This window comes from Terrapene carolina, unplaced genomic scaffold, assembly GCF_002925995.2.
Source record: "Terrapene carolina triunguis isolate 2854851 unplaced genomic scaffold, T_m_triunguis-2.0 Scaffold96, whole genome shotgun sequence".
NCBI classification, from domain to species: domain Eukaryota; kingdom Metazoa; phylum Chordata; order Testudines; family Emydidae; genus Terrapene; species Terrapene triunguis.
The window spans coordinates 30,806,723-30,828,721 of NW_020664447.1; the positions used below are offsets into that span (position 1 = coordinate 30,806,723).

A 21,999-nucleotide genomic window follows, 5' to 3' on the forward strand; every position below is an offset into this window, starting at 1 on the left:
TTGGGTGCCTTAATGCTATGTTGCTATGGCTCAGAGGCTTGACACCAGTAGCCAGCCTACAGCTGGCTTCCACCAGCCTCATTACTTCTGGCAGGGTGACCTCAACCTCCCTTCCAGTCCCAACTCGCCCCAAATCTGTCTACCCTGAGTTCTTTACTACCAGGAACCTGGACTTTTCCCCTCACGATTGTCCTCACTGAAGGAGTGAACACTGCTCACCAGTTTTCAGTTCACTTTGCAACACACAGTTTGTACAACAGAGATCTGTTTGGGGTAAAAATAAACAAAGGGTTTATTTAATAGAATAACCACACATTCAACAGTGAAATAGCAAGGAAATGGACACAGAGAAAATAAACAGAAAGACACAACTTCAGGCTCTACACTTCTGTATTAGACAAACTGCCTTTTCTAATGCCAGTTACTATTGCCTCTGAACAGTTTCCCAGTGTGCCCGCTAGCCCTAAAATGGGATCCAGTGTTCACTGCCTTCGAGACTGTCCTTCAGTTTGGGACATAAAATCTCAGCCAATTGCCTGCTTTTAAAAGGATTTTTGCCCTTTTTTCCTCTATCTCCTGGCAGGATGACTCATGGTTATTCAGAGTGGGGGAAACTTCCCCCTTTCTTAGTTTTCCAAGACTGGGGTTTTCTTTTCAGTTTCAATGTCTTTCCATTAACTGTAAAGGTCCATCATTTGTCTTTTCCTGCATTGTAAAATGCTAGATTCTTGGAGCTAGTCTTGTATGTTTGGGGAGGCAGCCCTTACCCACCTAGCTGACCACCTCCCTAGTGTGAGGTGGAGCTGAATGTTGCAGCACAAATTGAGCACAGCTTTATATCTACACAAATACATACATTCACAACCACAGTCTGTATACATATCTCCTCATAACCATTACTTGACATATCTGTATACATAATAATGTTGTATACAACCAATTGATTCAACTGCTTATTCATTGAGGGTTCAGACCCCTATTCTCCCTTTGGTGTGTATGGACCCTGATGTCACACCTACCCTGCCTGGGAGATGGACTGTGTGACCCAATAGGTCTTTTCAACCTTTAATGTTTGTGACTCTGTAAATAGAAACCAAGCTACAACTCCCAGAATCCTCTTATAATTGAAGTTCTCTGTCATTTCATCTCTGCATGGGACTAGCTTCAGTGTAGCAAAGTTATTAATGAACAGAAATTATTATAACGCCTAATTCCTTAAATACAGTGACAGCAAAGAAAAAATAGTATTGAAGCACAAGAGATTTCTCTTTATAAGGTTGTTCATTCTCCAGAATGGTTTAAGTCTCCTGCTACCCGACTGGAGTCCATTACAAATTCCTTCAATATAACTGTGACAAGTGTTATTGGGAGTCCCAATAGTTGCTTAATATAGAGGGATCTTTGTGTTTATTTATTGACCTTTGTTTCAATTTGAGCCCATCAGAGTTCTCCAAGCTCAGTATAAAGTTAAAATCACACAGTAAAGAAACAGGTCCCAAAGACATTGCAACCACAAACTAGCTTCAAACATCCACAGCCCTAAAAATAAGCTCTATCTCAGTAACTCTCTCCCCTCACCAGATAAGCCTGGGAGAACAGGTGAGTCCTACAGCTGGTCCTGTGGGTCACCTGAGCCAGGCTCCAGCAGGACAAGGGGCAAGTGATAGTACTTAAGGGAAACTCTGTGAATGGCTCCAGAAATGACATCTTGTTTTTATTTAGTTTTCTTTGAGTCATTAACAGTCAGGCGCCACTCGTGCTGTAACATATCATTATTACAACCACAAATGTTCTTAGTGTCCAAAAGGAAGATTTATTCCCTTAGCTAGTTAAAAAAAGAAAAAAAATCCAATCCATAGAGACCAAAAAGTAACAGAAGAATCCCAGAGAATTAGAGAAATATTAGAACATAACATTTAAACTGGATTTAAAAGGCCTCTCATAAATGAGGGCTCCAGATGTTGACAGAAGAACTTGTGGTTTACAGAGAATAACCAAGGATCAGTGTACAACTCATAGAAATTTCCTCCTGGCCGAGTTTATTGGCAGCTGACGGGAGGCAAGTCTTTCAGATTTGGCTTTTCAGTGGCAGCTAAATTGACTTACTCTAGTAGCAGATCATTTTAGCTGCTCTTGACAGTAGAAATCTTTGCCAGTTTTAAGAACATAAGAACTGCTAAATTGGCTCAGACTAGGGGTCCATTTCACCCACTATCCCATCTCCAATTGTGGCCAGTACCAGATGGTTCAGAGGAAGATGCAAGAAAACCCAAAGTGGGCAGTTATGGAATAACTTACTCATAAGGAAAAATTATATTCCAAACCCCCATCAGCTAGATAACTGGCCTGTGTCCTGACACATAAGAGTTTGTATTCCTTCCAAATTTCTGGCTTTTTTGGTTTTATTTTAATTCATAGTAATGCAACTCTGTATGTTCTCATTATCCGAAATATCTGATCCTTTTTCAAACTGGGCTGAGCTCCTGGCTTCAATGCTCTCCTGTGGCAGTGAGTTCCACAAGCTAACTGGCACTGTATACAAAAGTGTTGTTAGTTTTAAATGTGCTGCCTTTGAACCTCAGGGCCTCTCTCCTTGTCCTTGTATGATGAAAGGGTGACTAAGAGTTCCTGCTCTGCTCTCTCTACACCGGGCATGATACCGACCCCCTCACCATGCCCCGTTATTCGCCTCCCCGCTCCCGCACGCAGTGCCATTCTCTTCAGTCACAGCCTCCTCCCGGTCCCGCCCCTCATCGCCCAGCTCGGGCCCTGGCTGCTGCTGCTGCCGCCGCTGCCCCGGGGTGACCAGAGCTGCGCACACTGTACAATCGTTCAGGTCTGTCCCCGCCTTACAGCGTCTCCCGCACTGGGCCCGCGCGCGCGACTCCCCCCTCGGAGCTTTCAGCGGGGCACATCTCGTCCCTGTCAATCAACCGGCAGTGAGCACGGCCCGCCCTTCGCTCCTCCAGCCCCTTTGTGGCTGTGTACCCCACCCTAGCGGGGGCTGGGGGCGGGGCTTCTGGGATTGGCAAAGGGCGCTGGGCGGGGCAAGGAGAGGTCCCCGGAGGGGGCGATTGCCTGGTGTGACGCTGATAACTTTCCCTCCCAGCGGAACCTGAGTTGTGCGGGTCTGTTTCCAGACGGAGGTAGTTTCAAGTCATGCCCCCTCCCCCACTCCGCGACGGCGGCTGGCGTCCTGGAGACGGACGGAGGCCGGGAAGGAGCAGTCGCGCGCTGGGGAGATGCTGAGCCCCGAACGCCTTTCCCTGCCGGGGCCCGAGTACCTGGGTAAGGGCAGTGGAGGAGGGAGGCTGGGCGGTGTGGGGCGGGGCTCTGAGCCCGCTGCGGAGCCTGTGCGAGGGGCAGTGAGCGTAGCTGCTCCTACAGCCTCTGCCCCAAGTGTCAGGGGAGCCGGTGGGGCAGAGCGGGGAACTGGCCTCCCGGGCACAGGCCCCACGGGAACCCCACTGTCGGTGCCTCTGGGCAGGGCTCCTTTTGCCCGTGCGATGGGCTCTATCCGGGCCTGGCTCAGCCTTGTCTTCAGAGCTCGGTTCCCGGGGGCCTGGCGCGGTGGCGCTGAGTGTCAGGACCGGGCAGGGGGCTGCGGAGGGAGTCTTTGTTCTGGGGTTTTGTTTTGTGGCTTCCTAGTTGGAGGGGCCGAGTTAAGGTGACCTCAGCTGTCTGTCACTTTATGTTTGGGAAAGTAACCTAACTTCCAGGCTTTCTAGCCTGGAAAGTGAATAAGGAAGTGTTATTTACACCTTCTCATAACACAAGACCTAGGGGTCACCAAATGAAATTAATAGGCAGCAGGTTTAAAACAAACAAAAGGAAGTATTGCTTCATACAACACACAGTCAACCTGTGGAACTCCGTGCCGGAGGATGTTGTGAAGGCCAAGACTATAACAGGATTAAAAAAATAACTAGATAAATTCATGAAGGATAGGTCCATCGATGGCTATTAGCAAGGATGGGCAGGTGATGATTCTGTTTGCTAAAAGCTGAGAATGAGTGACAGGGATGGATCAGTTGATGATTACCTGTTCTGGTCATTCCCTCTGGGGCACCTGGGATTGGCCACTGTCGGAAGAGAGGATACTGGATTAGATGGACCTTTGGTCTAACCCAGTATGGCTGTTCTTATGTTATGTTTGTGGTTTTGGTATGTATAAATGATGCTACTATTATGAGTAATCCCCCAAGATTTGTTTGATAGTCACAACTTTCTCTCCAGTTAACCATGTTTTTTGTTTTTTCATACCAGTGTCCTGTTATTGTTTTTTAAATGTGTAAGAAATGACCAGTGAAAGGAGACTGGGTGTTTGCAAGCTGAGTGGAGATATAACTGGCATCTTGTCCTCCAAGGCTAGAGTCCCTGACTCGCTCCCTTGTGCCTGCTGCCTCCATCTTGGGAAGAGAGCTCCACTGGTGTGGGAGTAGGGGGGCATTTGAAGCATATAGTTGATTTTTTTTTTTTTTTTTTTTTTTATGGAAGTGGACTCTAGATAACTAGGTGGGCTCTCTGTCTCCATTTCTTGAGTGTTCTTTGAAACCTGGAGTGCTCAAGGATCAAATATTTCTTTATCCATGTACGATACTCAGTTTTTGGGTGACAAGATTGAGTAACAGAAGGTTTTATTGCTGGGAAAGAAAAACAACCAGTTTCTATTGATCTGTCAGGGAAGAGTCAAGAAACACCATGTTGTGGTTCTGGGCATTTCTTGTTTATTTTTAAAAGTATGTACATTTCTTTGCCCTTGGGTGTAGCCCTTGGGTTACTGGCAAGATGCCGCTGCAAGCCACAGTTAAGGAAAGTGTGGTCTCCCCTTCTCTAAATTCAGTTATTTATTTTGTAGGGTAAGTAACAAATGTTTTTTACTGCTTTCATACTATGACAAGGTGGAACATAAAATCCACGCAGACTATTGTATTTCTTTATCTACTCTGCATACAGATTCCCTTTCTTTGCTCATTGTTGATTCAGGTGTCTCCACATTGAAGTGGGAGCTGCAGGAGTTGGCAGACATGGCTTGAAAGAAACTTTCATCCACTACTGAAATGAAACTCAGTAACATTCTTCTGTGATTCTCCCTTTGTCAAATATAACAGAGATTACAAATCTCTTGCAGCAATGCTCCAAGGAACTGCTTTTTCTCTTTCCCCAGCTGTGGGTGTTGGTCCTCTCTAGACTGAGCCTAGTATGGTCTGTGGTACTGCTTAATGTTTCATTGGACTAAAGAGCAAAGGGTTCTGGCATCAGTGTGTTGAATGGAAATAACTTTGGTAAAATAAAGTCAATGTATGACTTCACTTAATGATTAGAGAGAAGCTGGGATGAGAAGGACAAAAGGAGGTTGGAAAATGTTGCCTAATGTTTGAATCCCTTTGACTTTTACATTCAAAACTCCTTGGCTTGCTGCCCTCAGATGGTTAGGGCTGTTCTGAAGTCAGGATAACTTTGTATAAGTATCAGGGGGTAGCCGTGTTAGTCTGTTAGTTTGTATAAGTAGCTAGTGTGCTTGTTTGTCCAGAGTACAGAGGCTTCTTTTATACAAAAGGGCAAGAATCAGAGTGATTTTGTTTTGACCACTGGACCCATCATCATATTCCCAGCCCTGGCAAGTCACAAGGTATTGGTCCTTAACATCACAATCTTGCATTTAAAAAAAAAAAAAAATCAGTTCTGACATGATTTTAGCAGTCTGTGCCCCCCTCCTAACCACCAGTGTGCCAAACATTCACAAAGTATGGATTGGATTCTATCCCTAGCAGTTCCCAAGGTAGCAACTGCTAAAATTGTGTTGGAACTGAACTGAGAGGAAAGTAGGATGGTAATTTTTAGGACTTAAAATCATATCATGCTGTCTTGTGAATACCCAAGGCTAGATAGGAGCATAACAATTGCCTTATTGGATTGGAGAATCTTGGTCCATCTAGTACAGTATCATGTTTGCAACAGTGGACAGTACCAGAGGCTTCTGAGGAAGATACAAGAAACTCATAGATTTATAGATTCTAGGACTGGAAGGGACCTCGAGAGGTCATCGAGTCCAGTCCCCTGCCCGCATGGCAGGACCAAATACTGTCTAGACCATCCCTGATAGACATTTATCTAACCTACTCTTAAATATCTCCAGAGATGGAGATTCCACAACCTCCCTAGGCAGTTTATTCCAGTGTTTAACCACCCTGACAGTTAGGAACTTTTTCCTAATGTCCAACCTAAACCTCCCTTGCTGCAGTTTAAGCCCATTGCTTCTTGTTCTATCCTTAGAGGCTAAGGTGAACAAGTTTTCTCCCTCCTCCTTATGACACCCTTTTAGATACCTGAAAACTGCTATCATGTCCCCTCTCAGTCTTCTCTTTTCCAGACTAAACAAACCCAATTCTTTCAGCCTTGCTTCATAGGTCATGTTCTCAAGACCTTTAATCATTCTTGTTGCTCTTCTCTGGACCCTTTCCAATTTCTCCACATCTTTCTTGAAATGCGGTGCCCAGAACTGGACACAATACTCCAGCTGAGGCCTAACCAGAGCAGAGTAGAGCGGAAGAATGACTTCTCGTGTCTTGCTCACAACACACCTGTTAATACATCCCAGAATCATGTTTGCTTTTTTTGCAACAGCATCACACTGTTGACTCATATTTAGCTTGTGGTCCACTATAACCCCTAGATCCCTTTCTGCCATACTCCTTCCTAGACAGTCTCTTCCCATTCTGTATGTGTGAAACTGATTGTTCCTTCCTAAGTGGAGCACTTTGCATTTGTCTTTGTTAAACTTCATCCTGTTTAACTCAGACCATTTCTCCAATTTGTCCAGATCATTTTGAATTATGACCCTGTCCTCCAAAGCAGTTGCAATCCCTCCCAGTTTGGTATCATCCGCAAACTTAATAATCGTACTTTCTATACCAATATCTAAGTCGTTAATGAAGATATTGAACAGAGCCGGTCCCAAAACAGACCCCTGCGGAACCCCACTTGTTATGCCTTTCCAGCAGGATTGGGAACCATTAATAACAACTCTCTGAGTACGGTTATCCAGCCAGTTATGCACCCACCTTATAGTAGCCCCATCTAAATTGTATTTGCCTAGTTTGTCGATAAGAATATCATGCGAGACCGTATCAAATGCCTTACTAAAGTCTAGGTATACCACATCCACAGCTTCTCCCTTATCCACAAGGCTCGTTATCCTATCGAAGAAAGCTATCAGATTGGTTTGACATGATTTGTTCTTTACAAATCCATGCTGGCTGTTCCCTATCACCTTACCACCTTCCAAGTGTTTGCAGATGATTTCCTTAATTACTTGCTCCATTATCTTCCCTGGCACAGAAGTTAAACTAACTGGTCTGTAGTTTCCTGGGTTGTTTTTATTTCCCTTTTTATAGATGGGCACTATATTTGCCCTTTTCCAGTCTTCTGGAATCTCTCCCGTCTCCCATGATTTTCCAAAGATAATAGCTAGAGGCTCAGATACCTCCTCTATTAGCTCCTGAGTATTCTAGGATGCATTTCATCAGGCCCTGGTGACTTGCAGGCATCTAACTTTTCTAAGTGATTTTTAACTTGTTCTTTTTTTATTTTATCTGTGCAGGCAGATGTGGGATAATCTACATCCCTCTCCCCCTGGATGAATCTCTTTTTAACCCCTAATAGTAAGAGATGGATTTTATAGTCCTGCCAAAACATTTTTTTAGTATTTTCTTTCATAACTCCATGTTCTTGTTACCCATATAATTATCTAGTCCTTCATTGAATCTTGCAAATTTCTTGGCCTCAACAATTTTCTGTGTCTGTGAGTTTCAAAGTCTAATTATATGTTGTGTGAAAAAGTATTTCCTTTATCAGTTTTGAATGTGCCATCTTTTAGTTTGACTGTCCCTTTGCTTTTTGTATTATGCAAGAGGATGAATAGAAGTTCCTGATGTATGTTCTAAACACTATTCATTAGTTTTGTATGCTTTACCTTGTCCTTTATTTGTTTTCTCTCTAAAGTGAATAGTTCCAGTTTTTCAATCTTTTTTCATATGAAATGTTTTCCATGTCCCTAATCATTCTCATTGTTAGTCTCTGAACTCCCTCTAATATGGCAGTAGCGTTTTTGAGCTAGGCTGACCAATACCGAAAACAGTATTCCCGATGAGGCTGCTCCATTGATTTTATATAAAAATATTATATTTTCCATAGTAAACACTAAACCATTCCTTTTGTACTCTAACATTTTGTGTGTTTTTTGACCACAGCTACGCATTGAGCAGAAATCTTTGTCTACAGCAATGCACGGGTCTTTTCCCTGAGTAATTATAGAAAGAAAGAAAGAAAGAAATAATGGAGATATCCCATCTCCTACAACTGGAAGGGACCTTGAAAGGTCATCGAGTCCAGCCCCCTGCCTTCACTAGCAGGACCAAGTACTGATTTTGCCCCAGATCCCCAAGTGGCCCCCTCAAGGATTGAACTCACAACTCTGGGTTTAGCAGGCCAATGCTCAAACCACTGAGCTATCCCTCCCCCCCCATTATTTTAGAAGTTAATTTAGAAACCCAAGGTGAACGAGTAGTTCTAGTTTTTCTCTCTAATGTATATTACTTGGTATTTATTAACATTTAATTTCTTCTGCCATTGTATTACCCATTCACTTTGCTTGGTTATGTCCTTTTGAAGTTCCTCACAGTCCTCTTTGCAGTTGATTAACCTAAATAATTTTGTGTCTTCTCCAGATTTTGCCAGCTTACTCCCTTTTCTGGATTTTTAATATCTATAATTAATAGATTAATAGAGTTTAAAGACAAAAGGGACCATTAGATCCTCTAATCTGACCTCCTTTATATCACATGCTATTACAGACCCAACTGGGAGAAATGTAATGGGCCCAGTAATTTGTGTTTGGCTAAAGCATATCTTCCAGAAGGCATCCAATCTTGATTAGAAGACATCAAGAGATGGAGAATCTACCACTTCCATTGGTAGTTTGTTCCAATGGTTAAAAATATGTGCCTAACTTCTAAGTTAATTTTTGTCTAGCTTCAGGGTTCAGTCACTGGTTCTTGTTGTGTTTTTCTCCACCAAATTAGTTCTTTAGTACTGGATATTTTCTTCCTTTGAAGGCGTTTATACACTGTAATCAAGTCACCTCTCAATCTTCTTTCTGATTGACGACTTTAAGTCTCTCACCGTAAGGCATCTTTTGTATCCCTCAAATAATTTTTGTGGCTTTTCTGCACCGTCTCCAGTTTTTGAACATCCTTTTTAAGATGTTGACAACAGAACTGTACCAGTTATTCCAGTTATGGTCTCACAGACGCCGTATAAAGGGGTAAAATCACTCCCTACTCGGCACTCTCCTGTTTATATAACCAATGATCTCTTAGCCCTTTATACCACAGCATTACACAGGGCGCGCGTTGAGTTTCTTGTCCACTATGACCCCTAAATCCTTTTCACATCAATGCTTTCCAGATACAGCCCCCCATTCTGTAGATATGACCTGCATATCTTATTCCTAGATGTCTATCTTTGCCTTTGGCTGTATTAAAACACATTTTGTTTGAATGAGTCCAGTTTGCCAAGCAATCCAGATCACACTGTATGACTGCTGTCTTCTTCATTATTTATCACTCTGCAAGCCAGTCTTTATGTCATCTGCAAATTTTATCAGCGGTGATTTTAAATTTACTTCCAGACTGTTGATGAAAATGTTGAATTGGCCTAGTACCAATCCTTGCAGAATCCCATTAGAAGCACTTCCATTCAATGATGATTCCCCATTCTTTTGAGATATGTCAGCTATCCAGTTCTTAACCCATTTAATATGTGCTCTATTTACATTGTGTAGTTGTAATTATTTAATCAGAAAGATGTGTTACTAAGTCAAATGCCCTACAAAAGTCTAAATAATACTTCTGCACAGTTACTTTTATCAGCCAAATTTGTAATCTCCTCAAATAATAACAAAGTCTTGTTTGAGAAGATCTGTTTTGCATAACATCATTTTGACTTGCATTAATTATATTTCTAACCTTTAATTCTTTATCAATTGAATCCAATATCAGCTTTTCCATTATTTTGCATGGGTTTGGTGTCAGGGTAAAATATTTATAGTTAACCCAGGCCTTATCTTATTGAATTTTTCCAAATATATTAGCACTTGTATTTAGCTCTGATAACCTCATTTACAAGGTAGTGTGCCCCCACCCAAAAAAAGTCTTTAATTCCTTGGTTTAACCATACATTATTGGCACTTGAGGACCAAATATGGCTGGCCCAGGACTTCGCTTCAATATAGCTTTCGGTACTTAGTTATTTCAGTCCTATTGGTTGTGCACTTAAGCACAGATAGATGTGTTTCTCAGGTAGCATACCTTAGCTCAATTGTGTGCCATAAATTGTTTGGTTGTTTTGGGGGGGGTTTTTGGGAGGAGGATCTTCTGATATAGTTCTCCCTTTCAAAGGTTTAATGCTGCAGGAGAGCCCTCTCTTCAGCCAAAGAGATATGGATGTAGCTCCTACAACCTGTGTCCATCATCCAGAGGGATTCAGTAGAGCAGGGGTAGTCAATTATTTTTGTCAAGGTCCAAATTTCTTGGTCAAGATATGGTCAAGGTCCAGATTCCAGAGAAAATAATAAAAAGTAAATAAAAATATTTTGGGGTCTGTTCAAAAGTGCCTGGTGGTCTGGATTTGCTCTGTGGCCTGCCTATTGACTACCCCTGCACTAGAGTGGTGTGTGGTGCTTCCTCTCATTAGGGTATGCACATGTTATCTCTGCAGCATTTGGAGCCTCTTCAGGTCTGGGAGGAAGTGACTGAACACGGATTCCTGCTCACATGGAAGCTCATTGTGCCCTGAAGCCAGCTTGCTGGTTGGTCACTTTGCTTTTGTCTCTTTTCAGTGTTTTCAATCTAAGCCCTTCTGGAGGGGGTTTATAATTCTACTCCAAAGAGGTGTTCTAAGATGAAACTTGAATAACAAATGTTTTAAGAGTTAGCAGGCTTTAATTAATTTTTTTAATGAGCTAGTGATTGTTGGACAAGTGTATTCAAGAAAATTAATAATAGTTTCAAGAGACTAAACCAACTAGTTTTTACATAGGATGCATGCATTAAAAATGCGGGGGTGGGAGGGAAGGTGTAAGAATAGGGTTACCATAGTTGAACTTTCAAAAAAGAGGACATTCCATGGGGCCGGGGTAGCTCTGCCCCCTGTCCACTCCCTACCACTTCCCGCCCCCTGACTGCCCCCCACAGAATCCCCAACCCACCCAACCCCCCCTGCTCCTTGTCCCCTGATCTCCCCCTCCGGGATCACTGCCCCTAACTGCCCCCTAGGACCTCACCCCCTACCTGTCCCCTGACTGCCCTGACCCCTCTCCACACCTCTGCCCCCCTCCCCCCAGAACCCATGACCCATCCAATCCCCCCTGTCCCCTGACTGCCCCCCGGGACCCTCTTCTCCTTCTCCAACCCCGCAGCCCCTTTACCGTGCCGCTCAGACCAGCGTGTCTGGCTCCACGCGGAGGCAGACAGGCTGCCGTGCTCCCCCGTGGAGTGCACAGCCCCGCCCCGCCAGAGCGCTGCCAGCGCAGCCCGCTGAGGCTGCGGGGGAAGGAAGAGCAGGGGAGGGGCTCTGCCTCTGGAGGCCACGATGCAAGCGGCTCAATCCGGCCCGGCTGCTCTGTCAGCCGCGCTGCGCTCTTCATTGGGAGGGAAATCCGGGACCTTTTTAGATATTTACAAAGTCCTCCTGGGCGGCTATTTAAAACCCCAAAATCCGGACATGTCCGGGATAATCCGGACGTATGGTAACACTATGTAAGAATCAATACTTATCCCTTTAAGGGGCACTTGAAAATGAATGAGTACTTAAAAAAAACCCCACAATTATTCTGAAATTACCAAATATGCTTTTCGCAAAAGCTATTGATGAGTTTTGTTTGCCTCGTAGAAACCTAGTACAAGTAAATAATGCTTTAGAAAGCACCTTTGAGCCTTTTTCTCTTTTTTTTGCATTGACCTAGCTGTGTAAAAGCCTGATTCTTTAGAGAAGATAACCTTTCTCCAGCCCTATTGTGTGTTTCAGGGTCTTGTTAATACCATTATCTGGTTGTGAGATTACAGGTAATTGTGATTAAAAACAAACAAGATTAGGTTTCTCTAATCCCATTCAGAAGTCTCTGTTGCTCCGGGCAGCCCTATCAGGTGTTCTTTGATGAGAATCTGAGATCAGCCTGCTCTCTGCTTTTTTCGCATCTGGGATAGGCAAGCGGCCTTTAAGCCCCCCACTGCAAACAGAAGTCTGACAGGTCAAATGGGTGTCCAGAGCAGCATTATGTGCCATGTATTTTTGGTGTCTCAATGTTTTTTCATATTGAAGATCATTCTACTATGTCCATCTCGTGCTAAGAGCAGTACAGTTTAAATGTATATTCTAAAGAGAAGTATATAGCTGCTCAGAGTTAAATAGAAAGTAACAGAGAAAGAAATTAGGCGTTTGATATAGAGAAAAGTGATTTCAAATCGAGTATTCAGTAAAAACAACAGGGAGTACTTAGACAGTTCCGGGAGACAGCCCCAGATGGCAGGAGCTGCAGATGTTAAGGCTCTTGCTGCAGTGATGGTGATGTGTAGAGGAGCAGAGGAGGCCAGAGCTCAATGAATGGGGATGGGTTTAAACTAGGAAGATGAGGCTTTCGTTTAAGTGCATGTGAGTCTGTGATGAATTTTATAACAAGTAGGACATTTTAAAAACTGGATCCTGCAGTCAATGAGAAGCAATTTGAAGTTGAGGATGAGGTCCTTTGGGTGTAATTAACATTTTGTGACATTCTGTAGGGCTGACACTCTGGGAAACCACAGAGGAGGTAACTATAGTCTGAATAAGTCCCTTCCAACCCTGATTTTTATGGTTCTGTGACTGATCGTTGTTTAATATTCTTTGTTTATAGCTGATAAAGCATACCCCAAAGTCTGAGGAAGATGATTAGGCATTTAGAATATTGTCCATGGCAGCTTCAAACTGTAGTGGAAAGCACTCTTCTATTATAAAGGAGATTTAATGGATTGTAGCACTTTGTGATATATATATTATCCATTCTTCCACCCCCAAAGCTCTTTCCCTTCACCCTTAGCCAACTGCAGGCATGTGAGAACATGAACCCTGTGCCAGGGGGAATCTGCACCTTGTAAAACATGGCCCTGTTTAGTGCTAGACACACAGACCTCTCATGACAGAGCAGTGGTGAGAAACGAGAACCAAGAAGTGATGAGGAGCGAGAATCTTTCTGCTCTTGACATCCAGAGAGCCCCCAGACTCTTGCAGTACAAACACTTTTTTCAGAGGAAAACTGCAGTTATGTGAGTGTTTTCTGACAGCCAGGGCTCCACCTCCCTTCTACACAGTCTTTGAAGTATTTGGTTGGGGGATGTAGGTATAATTATTTTCTTTAACTGAAATATTTAATTAATTATATTTGTGTTACAGAAGCAACTAGAGACCTCAAACAAGATTGGGACCAATTGTACTATTCGTGGTATAAATGCATAATAAAAGATGATTCCTGCCTGGAAGAGCTACATTCTATATAGAAAAGAAAAACAAAGAGTGGGAGAAATGGAGCTGAAATGCAGAGAGAGTACATGACTTGCCCAACATTACATAGGAAGTCTATGATGGAGTTAGGAATTGAATCTGGGTCTCTTGAGTCCCAGTCCAATGCTTTAATCACAAAGCCATCTTTCATCTCAGAGATGTGGTTGTATTACTGGAACCACCATCCCAGCTGGAAAGGTTTCAAGAGAACCTTAAATATAGCTGCTACCATAAGGTCAGGGTGAGTGGATGGGAATAGTTCCTTATTTTCAGAAAGAGATGTTTGCATTTCAGTGGGCAGTTCTTTCCCTGTGCCTGCCCTATCTCCTTACTCATCCTCCTTTTGTACAGAAATATGGGAGTCTGGAGAGTAATGGAGCTCTTGCATTACAATTTGAATCTGAATAGATAGGAGACAGGCACACTCGAAATATGTTATTAGAACACAGTTCTCTATAACATTGTGGTAGGAAACTCCACACAGGAAGCAGAAATAAGAGCCAAATAGATGTTCCTCAGCTTAGAGCATGTGAACATCAATATGACTATCATGCTTGTGTGTGTTAAATATGTGAATGACAATAAGAGGAATCTTTCTGTCTTCTTGATAAAGTAAAACAAGAAATCTTCCCCTGAGAAGGTAAGCCCAATTTGCTGCTCTTCCCATGTTCTAGGTATGCTGTTACAAGCCTGGTGTCTTGGTTTTTTTGCTTCCTGCACCACTGCTAGAATTCTGGAGCAGGCCAAGCCAAAAGAACCTGACTCTGGAATTACTCTGCTTTGTTAGATAACTATTTAGCTTACTTTATTTCTAAGGCTTCCCATCATCTTAGTTCTGCCTCTGCTTTTCAAATTCCATCACTGTGCAACATAGTAAAAAGAAAAATACCATCCCACCTTTTAATTCAGTGAGTTTGGCGTTACCTCTCTCTAGGGACTGATGCCTGAGAGGGAATTTTCAGTTAAAGGACCACGGTCACCTTAAAATTCACACGTTTGTATGAAAATTATTTACTTTCCATTGCTACTTGTAACATTTAAGGTTACTATAAATGAAAGAGGTTAAAGGAAAATATTTTTTTGTTTTTCAACCCATTTGTTTATATCTTTAACTGCACTTCGTTTAGAGTGCGTTGTTCTGTTTCCTCTGCATGCTCAGTGACTTTCCCTTTTTGTGCTGGATTTCCACACAGAAATGTGGAAGGTATTTTTTTTTAAATAAGAAAACGTAATTGGCTAGATTTTATGATGACTGTGTCTCTTTTAAAAACAAACAAACCACCCCAAGCTAGTTAATGTAGAATGCTGGACAGTAATTTTGTCTGATTGTATGAATGAGCGTTCTTAATGAGGCAGTTCAGTACTCTACATTAATCAGCAGTACAAATTGGTACGAGTATTATTTGTGATTGTAAAAGTGAGGGACTGGATAGCATGGAGTGGCCAAAGTCAATTAATAATGCAGGCAGGCTTTCTGCAAATTTAAACCACAACTTTTCCAATGCATGCCAAACTTTACCTGCTGGCTGTATCCACCTCTGACTCCTTGCAGTCCTTGCTCTTTTGAGGAAAACTGTCAGTTTTGTCAAATCACGCACTGGCTTTGTCTTGTAGACAGACATTTTTTGGGGTCTAGATTGAGATGTTAAAACTTGTGTGATGTACAAGTGATCTCAGATCTCTCGGGTTGAACAATGGATGCATTAATCCATTGTACCAGTAAGCCTTCCCTCCAGTTTATTCTTCTGGCAGGTATTTAAGTGCGTGGTCTTCAATGTGCTGCTTCCTAAGGGAATGGACTAATATTGATAGTGCTTTGACATAGCAGTGCACTTCAGAGGAGTCTGACCCCTGCCAGCTGCTGTGCTACTGTCACATCAGAGGTGTGATACCTGTTGGAGAGCATTAGACACTAAACTAAGAAGACACAGAGGCCAATCTGTGTGCAGGATTGGAATAGAGTAAATGCTGTACTCTGTAATCTGTTATGCTGTCTTATTGTAAGAGTGTTTGTTCTCAGTAGTTCTCAAGACCAAGAAATGTTTTGATTCTTAATTTAGACTGTTTGTCCCAAGTGGTTTTGAAATTGTAAGTGTTAAAAATATTTCACTGTTGGATTGTGTAGCCTTTCAGTACATCTCCCTGAGCAGCCGCAGCACATGCCGTGCATTGTAATGCTATCTGTGGTATGACCCCTTGTACTGACACATTGTGCCACATGGTAAGGGAGCTTTGTTCCCTAACAGTAAATGATATTATGATTAATAAAAAAATCATGCAGGGCTCTGAGTGGTGCGAGCTGTGTGGACAGTGGTTTAGCTTTTGGTTTAAGGCATGTCTGTCTTGTTTAGGCTGCTCTATAGCGATGTTTAAAGTGGTTAAAAGAATATCTTGGAATGATCTACTGATGTTGAAAAACTACAGAGAGAAACTCAGTGGATAAAAATGGATGATTTAAAAATCAAACACAAAAAAATCCCCAATTTTTTTTTATTTAAATTGGATTTTTTATGTAAATTAAAAACAGATTTTTTTTTTTAAATAGACCTATTTGAAAATAACCTATGTTCAGGTCTAAACTTACTATAAATGATTAAAATTAAATACAAAAACTATTAAGCAGCACATGTTTGCCTAATTTTAAAGAAAGTCAAACCATTTTAAAGAAATGGTGGAAGTCACTGGATAGAGTTTGTAGAAGTGCTAAACCAGTTTTTGACAGCAGTAGCCTATTATGCAGGTGGAGAAGGAAAAAATTTTCATTTCTTCAATGACTACTAGTTCATTAAAAGTGAAGAAAGCAGTTGTGAGTTGAAAAAGCAGAAAAGTTTGTATTGTATTCTTTGCTTTCTCCTTCTAGTCTATGGAAAAAAAAGACGTGAAAGAGTGAGATCTACTAGTTCTAAAATCTTGAAAGACATGGTGACCAGAAACAATCAGCTCAATTCACTAACTATACTACACTGTAAATCAGTGCAACATGCGTCTGACGAAGTGGGTATTTACCCACGAAAGCTTATGCTCCAATACGTCTGTTAGTCTATAAGGTACCACAGGACTCTTTGTTGCTTTTTACAGATCCAGACTAACACGGCTACCCCTCTTATACTTGTAAATCAGTGATTCTTAACCTTTACTGCAGCCTGCACCCCCTTTGGTTCTCAAAAAAAAAAAAAAATCATCGAAGTGGGTCAGTTCTTTCAACCTAGGTATATCATAACTATAGAATGAAAGAGAGAGAATTATATATTTATTTTAATTTCGCCATTAAAATTTAACGCAGTAATCGTTAAAAAATTTATAATGTTAATAAGTACATAGGTTTGATGAAACAAAGTAGTCGTACTTACGTGCCTGTGCTTAATTTGTGTTTTCGATGATTTACCTTCTAAAAAAATCTGGCATGTCTCATGCCCCAGAAAGGGCATCTCGCACTGCCAGTGGGTGCGTGCACCCCAGGTTAAGAACCACTGCTGTAAATAAATAAATCAGTTAATTTTAAATGTTGTGATAAACTTTTTCTTCTGTATCCAGCACTTTTAAGGTACTTTTATTTAATAAAAAAAATTAAAATGCTGATTTTGTGCATTTTCATTCTATTTGAATTTCCATCCAAATAGAGCTTAACATAAATCACAAGTAAAAAACTAATAATCATCTAGAAAATAAGAAATACACCAGTCACCGTTTTCTAACATAACACAAAATATAAAAATTAAGAATCTGAATAGATTAAATTAAGCTATATATTTGCTTAAATGTGTATAGGCATAGTGTATTGTTCTTGTTGCTAACCAGAAATACCCAATTTAGTATAAAGGCTGTATTTAATTGCAAATCAACATGTTTTGATGGATACCAACTGACAAGATTGAACCTTTCTTTAGGAAAAGAACTAAAAAGTACAAATCAAAACACAATTAAAATTGATTATTTACAACAATATTTCATGCTTTTGGTGATTTAAATAATGGTTAAAATTGCATTGATTTTAAAACCAATCCATCCTGAAAACAGTTCTGTTCATAGTCTGTAAAATGTGTGCATGCATGCTCCTATTGCTGTGGCTCTTCTGTGCAACAGAGCCTTGTTATGCTCTCAGCATAAAATGGGGCTTATCTAAGTATTGCTTCCTAGGTATATGTTCTCTTACCTCTAGTTTATTTTGGAGATATTTATTTATCACTTTGCAGTACTTCTAACATTAACTAACTCCTGAGAGTTGAAATGTTATACCAATAAAATAAAAACCAGCAGGATCTTATTAAGAGGGATAAGGCAAAGATGCCACATTTATTGTAAATATAATGATAAAGCAAAAGATAAAAGTAAACAACGTTGTTTGACTACTTATTCCTATCACTACTTATTCCTTATACACACACACACATAGAGAGAGAGAGAGAGAGAGAGATTCACACAATCATTCATTCAAGTTCTGTATAGGTGTTATAGTTACCAGCCTAGAAGTTGCTCATGCCAAGTTACTGGCCAGGTAGCTTGGTCATGAGGATGGAGCCGAGTCTGTGTCAGATGCACCTGATGCTCCTGGAGGTTGGCAGCAGAACCAGAGAGACTCAAAGTCCTCAGTCTTGAGAGTCCATTCTTATAGGATTTAATTCCTATGTTAGTCTATGGGAGCTGTTTCATCCTGCTGTTGCTGACTCAATCAGCAGATGGCACACATTCCTGTCCAAAATGGCACATTCCTGGTGGCTCCACACTGTCCAAAGTTTGTGTTTCTCATCCTTCCAGGTGATGGGGTGGATCCCAGTTTACCCTCCGGGTCTGGTCATCCACTTGACACATTCTTCGGCCGATGGATACTTTCTTTCTAGGCTGGCACTTCCCTAACCATCCATGTATATCAAGCATTCATCAGCATACATTCCATACCTTAACCATATTTTAATTTACTGTCTCCACCACTTTCAGAGTGTGTGCTAATTCATTTGAGACTCCCGGCCCTTTCATCACATAGGGTGGGGGGGTCTGTCCTAGGAGCCATTGAATGAAGTGAAAGTCACTTAACAGCTTATAGTGTTTGTTTACATTGTATCAATTACTTTAAGAACAAAGTCAGTTAACTTGTTTGTAAGTTTTACATAGTAGTAAAGTATCTTTCACAGGATAGATATAATCAATGGTTTCTACAGACAGTAGCTTACAAGTTTTAACAGAAGACCCAAGAGATTTTTGTACTTGGTGAAACTGTTGGATTTTAAAGTGTGGGGGACCAATTATGAGGGGGTCACTGTCACTTGGGGGAAATCACTGTTAGTACCTTCTTTAATATCCCTACAGAAACAGAAAGAAAACTTGCTCTATAGTCTTACTCTGCATCAAATATTTATATTCTCAACACTTCAGTTAATAACGTGGCAAATAATGAACAAAGATCAGTCTGATGATCCAGTGTAGCTCACTCCTGACTCTCAGCATCCCTTGCTGTGCTGTAGTGGTGGACCCCCTGCCAAGAAAGGTCTGTGTCCCATTCATTTACCTTTATATTTTTTATTTTGTTTGAGAACAGGGAAATTCAGTGCAGAAAGAGAACCTCATGCAGCTTGAAGGTTGCGTATTTAAATGCATAAACATAAAGAAATTAATTCTTGCAGTATGGTTAACTTGGTCACACAATGCCCACATATTTTAAGGTACTTTAACAGTTCTCTGCCTAGATACTTACATGGCCTTTGTCACCATAGCACCTGAGTGCTTATAGTAATACAAAATGTACTCTGTGTGTGTGTGGCCTTTGTCACCATAGTACCTGAGTGTGTCTAGTAATACAAAATACTGTGTGTGCAATGTGGCCAAGTGAAAGGTGCTGTGGGATTTTTCTGAATGTCCTGATTTTTCATGCATTTAAATTCTCAGTCATGCTGTTTCATGACCATATGTATTTTTTGCATTGAATATTCCTTTCATTCCAAGTTGCTCAAGTATCAGATTTCCTTTTTACAATCGTAACCAACCCCACAGATCTCAGCATCGACATCTATCATACTAAGATTGAAATACAGCTTCCATCTGTTTTAACAGCAATATTTTTAGGCCTTTGTCTGTATAAACAAAGGTGTGGTGTTGGGGGTGAGAAGAGTTAGCTCAGTTTGGTGCAGCTTCTCTGGAAAAGGCTATGTTATAACCAGGACTAAACCATATCTTTTTAACTTTAATAATCCAGTTTAACGCTATATTTGCGGGCTGTCCAAACTGTTGTAACCTGTTGGCCATCCCTAAATTCAACAGATGTTGCTAAATTCTGAGTTGGTTGGAAGCCAAAGTGTACTAGTGCCAGTATTTGCTCATGGCCCCCTAAGGGGCGCACACACCAGGGCATGTAGAGGCTAGGCATGTGAACCTGACACTAATGACATCATATTCAATATATAAAGTATATTCAGTATAGAAAGCCATCCTCCTTGAGAGGAGAAAGAAAGGGTTGAATTTGGAGGAGCAGTGTTATGTATAGTGCTAATGCTTGTACAGAAATTGTATATTAATGTGGAAGTGTCACACAGCTATTAAGTCTCTATTAAGATTCTCTGTGCAAAGTTGTCAAGAATGTGGCTAATAAGTACATCCTCAGCTTAACATCTGGATTTCAGCTATTTCATATTTGGATCCAGAAGACTCCAGTGTAAAATTGCCTTGACCCATCAATTTTTCCACCAAAGCTGTTCAGTAGCTTGTCAGTGTGACCAGGTGCTCAGCATACAGGGACGTTGTGTAAACTTATTTTTGGCAGTTACATGATGTGTTTCAGGAAGGAACTGAACGATTAACTATCAGCTTGTGCAGACTTTGTCTAAATGGGGGATCCAAGTTCCATAGCTTTGATTTGGCGATGGTTGTCCTGCATAACCTCCTTCTCTCTGATGCTATTTTGCTGGCCCTTATCAACCTGGTGTATTTTTAGCTTACTGCAAGTCCTTAATTCACTCCCGCTTTTTAAGTGGGATATTAAGTTCAGTTTGTGGACCAGACGGAGGTGGGCAGATTCTCAATAAAGTGGAACTCTCCCCAGACTCTGTCAGGAGTAAAGAGACAGATTCTAGATAACAAAATATGATGGGGCTGTTGAGGCATATGAATGTGTGTTGGTGGGTACTGTGTCCCTTTCAAAGAAGAAAGATGAGGGCTTTCTCTTAGTGCTTGTTACAGCTAGAGAGCTTGTGGGTTGGGTTTGATTCCCTGATCCTGATTTCTCTCCATAGCTGCTGGAACTGGGGGTGCTACCTCACCGTCTGGGTTGAAGTGGTTTCCATCATATATAGGATTTACAATTTGGTACAATGGCTCTTAGCACCCCCATTATACAAATTGTTCCAGCATCACTGTCTCTTTCCCTGGGTTGTCAGGTCAGACATGTGAGGGCAGAATGAATTTAGGCTCTGGAAGGCAGAGGTGTAGAGAAAGCAACATGAGGCACTGCAGAGTGCTGACTGGGAACCCCATCTTGCTATCTTTTCGCTAGAAGGAAGGTGGCTGCAATGGGACCCTGAGAGTGATGAAGGGAAAAATGGAAACTGTCGTTGGGACAATCCCAGGGATATCGGGGATACTAAAATGCTTTCACCAAACTGCTCGTGTGATGCCCTCAAAAAATGAAAGACTTAGTATTAGGGATGAGAGGAGAAAACCAGCCAGTAAACCTCCTGCTTGGAAGCTGCAGGGTGCTCGAGTTCCAGCAGGAAGGAAATGGGTCTCTGAGGGTAGTGGTAGCAAAGTAGCAAAATCTTCTAGTGGTCTGGACACTGGACCTATATGAATTGTAGTATGGACAAATTTATGAAGAGTTGGAGACATTTATGAATGCAATTATATGATGAGGTAGCTTGTGATGGTAGGGAGGCAGGCTCAGCAGCCAGTTTGGCTCATTTTCAGTTTGTCTTGTGTTCCTAAAAGCGCATGCTTCAGAGTTCAGCTGGCTACCAAACTAGATGATCTGGTGGTCCCTTGTCACATTAAACTTTGACTCTGCCATTGACTCACTGTCTGACTTTACATTACTAAGTCTATCTGTACTTCAGTTTCTTCATCTACAGAGCAGGGATAATGTATTCTGTGGCCAGGGCTGGCTCCAGGCACCAGCTGAGCAAGCTGGTGCTTGGGGCGGCAGATTGTTGGAGGCGGCATTCTGCCCAATCCTAGGGCGGCACGGCCGCTTTTTTTTTTGTTTTTTGTTTTGTTCTTGTTCCGCTCCGGCCGCCCTGTAGGGGGCAGCGGCGCGGAGAACCAGAGCGCCCTGCAGGGCAGTCCTCTTCCTTCCCTCCCCGCCGACCAGAGCGGAGCCCTCGCGGCAGGCAGCAGGAGGCGGCGCAGCGGGAGGGGCCGCGTGGCAGCGCCCCTGCTGTAGCTCTGGCCGCCCCCTTCTCTCTCTCTCTCTCTCTCTCTCTC

The 21,999-nt window shown here is 41.9% G+C and overlaps 1 protein-coding gene across 2 annotated transcripts in view; it reads left to right on the forward strand.

The window, feature by feature from the left end:
* The first annotated feature begins 3,199 nt into the window (after positions 1-3,199).
* The window catches only part of CUNH11orf49 (chromosome unknown C11orf49 homolog), a 150,914-nt gene continuing 132,114 nt past the window's right edge, over positions 3,200-21,999 (forward strand). Inside the window, exon 1 of one of the 2 annotated variants that reach the window (XM_024215065.2) lies at positions 3,200-3,288. In XM_024215065.2, coding sequence (XP_024070833.1) covers positions 3,243-3,288 — 46 coding nt within the window. In that variant the 5' untranslated portion in view covers positions 3,200-3,242. Of the gene's footprint in view, positions 3,289-10,830; positions 10,871-21,999 lie in introns of those variants that run through there. The other variant, XM_024215073.3, reaches the window with a different exon arrangement.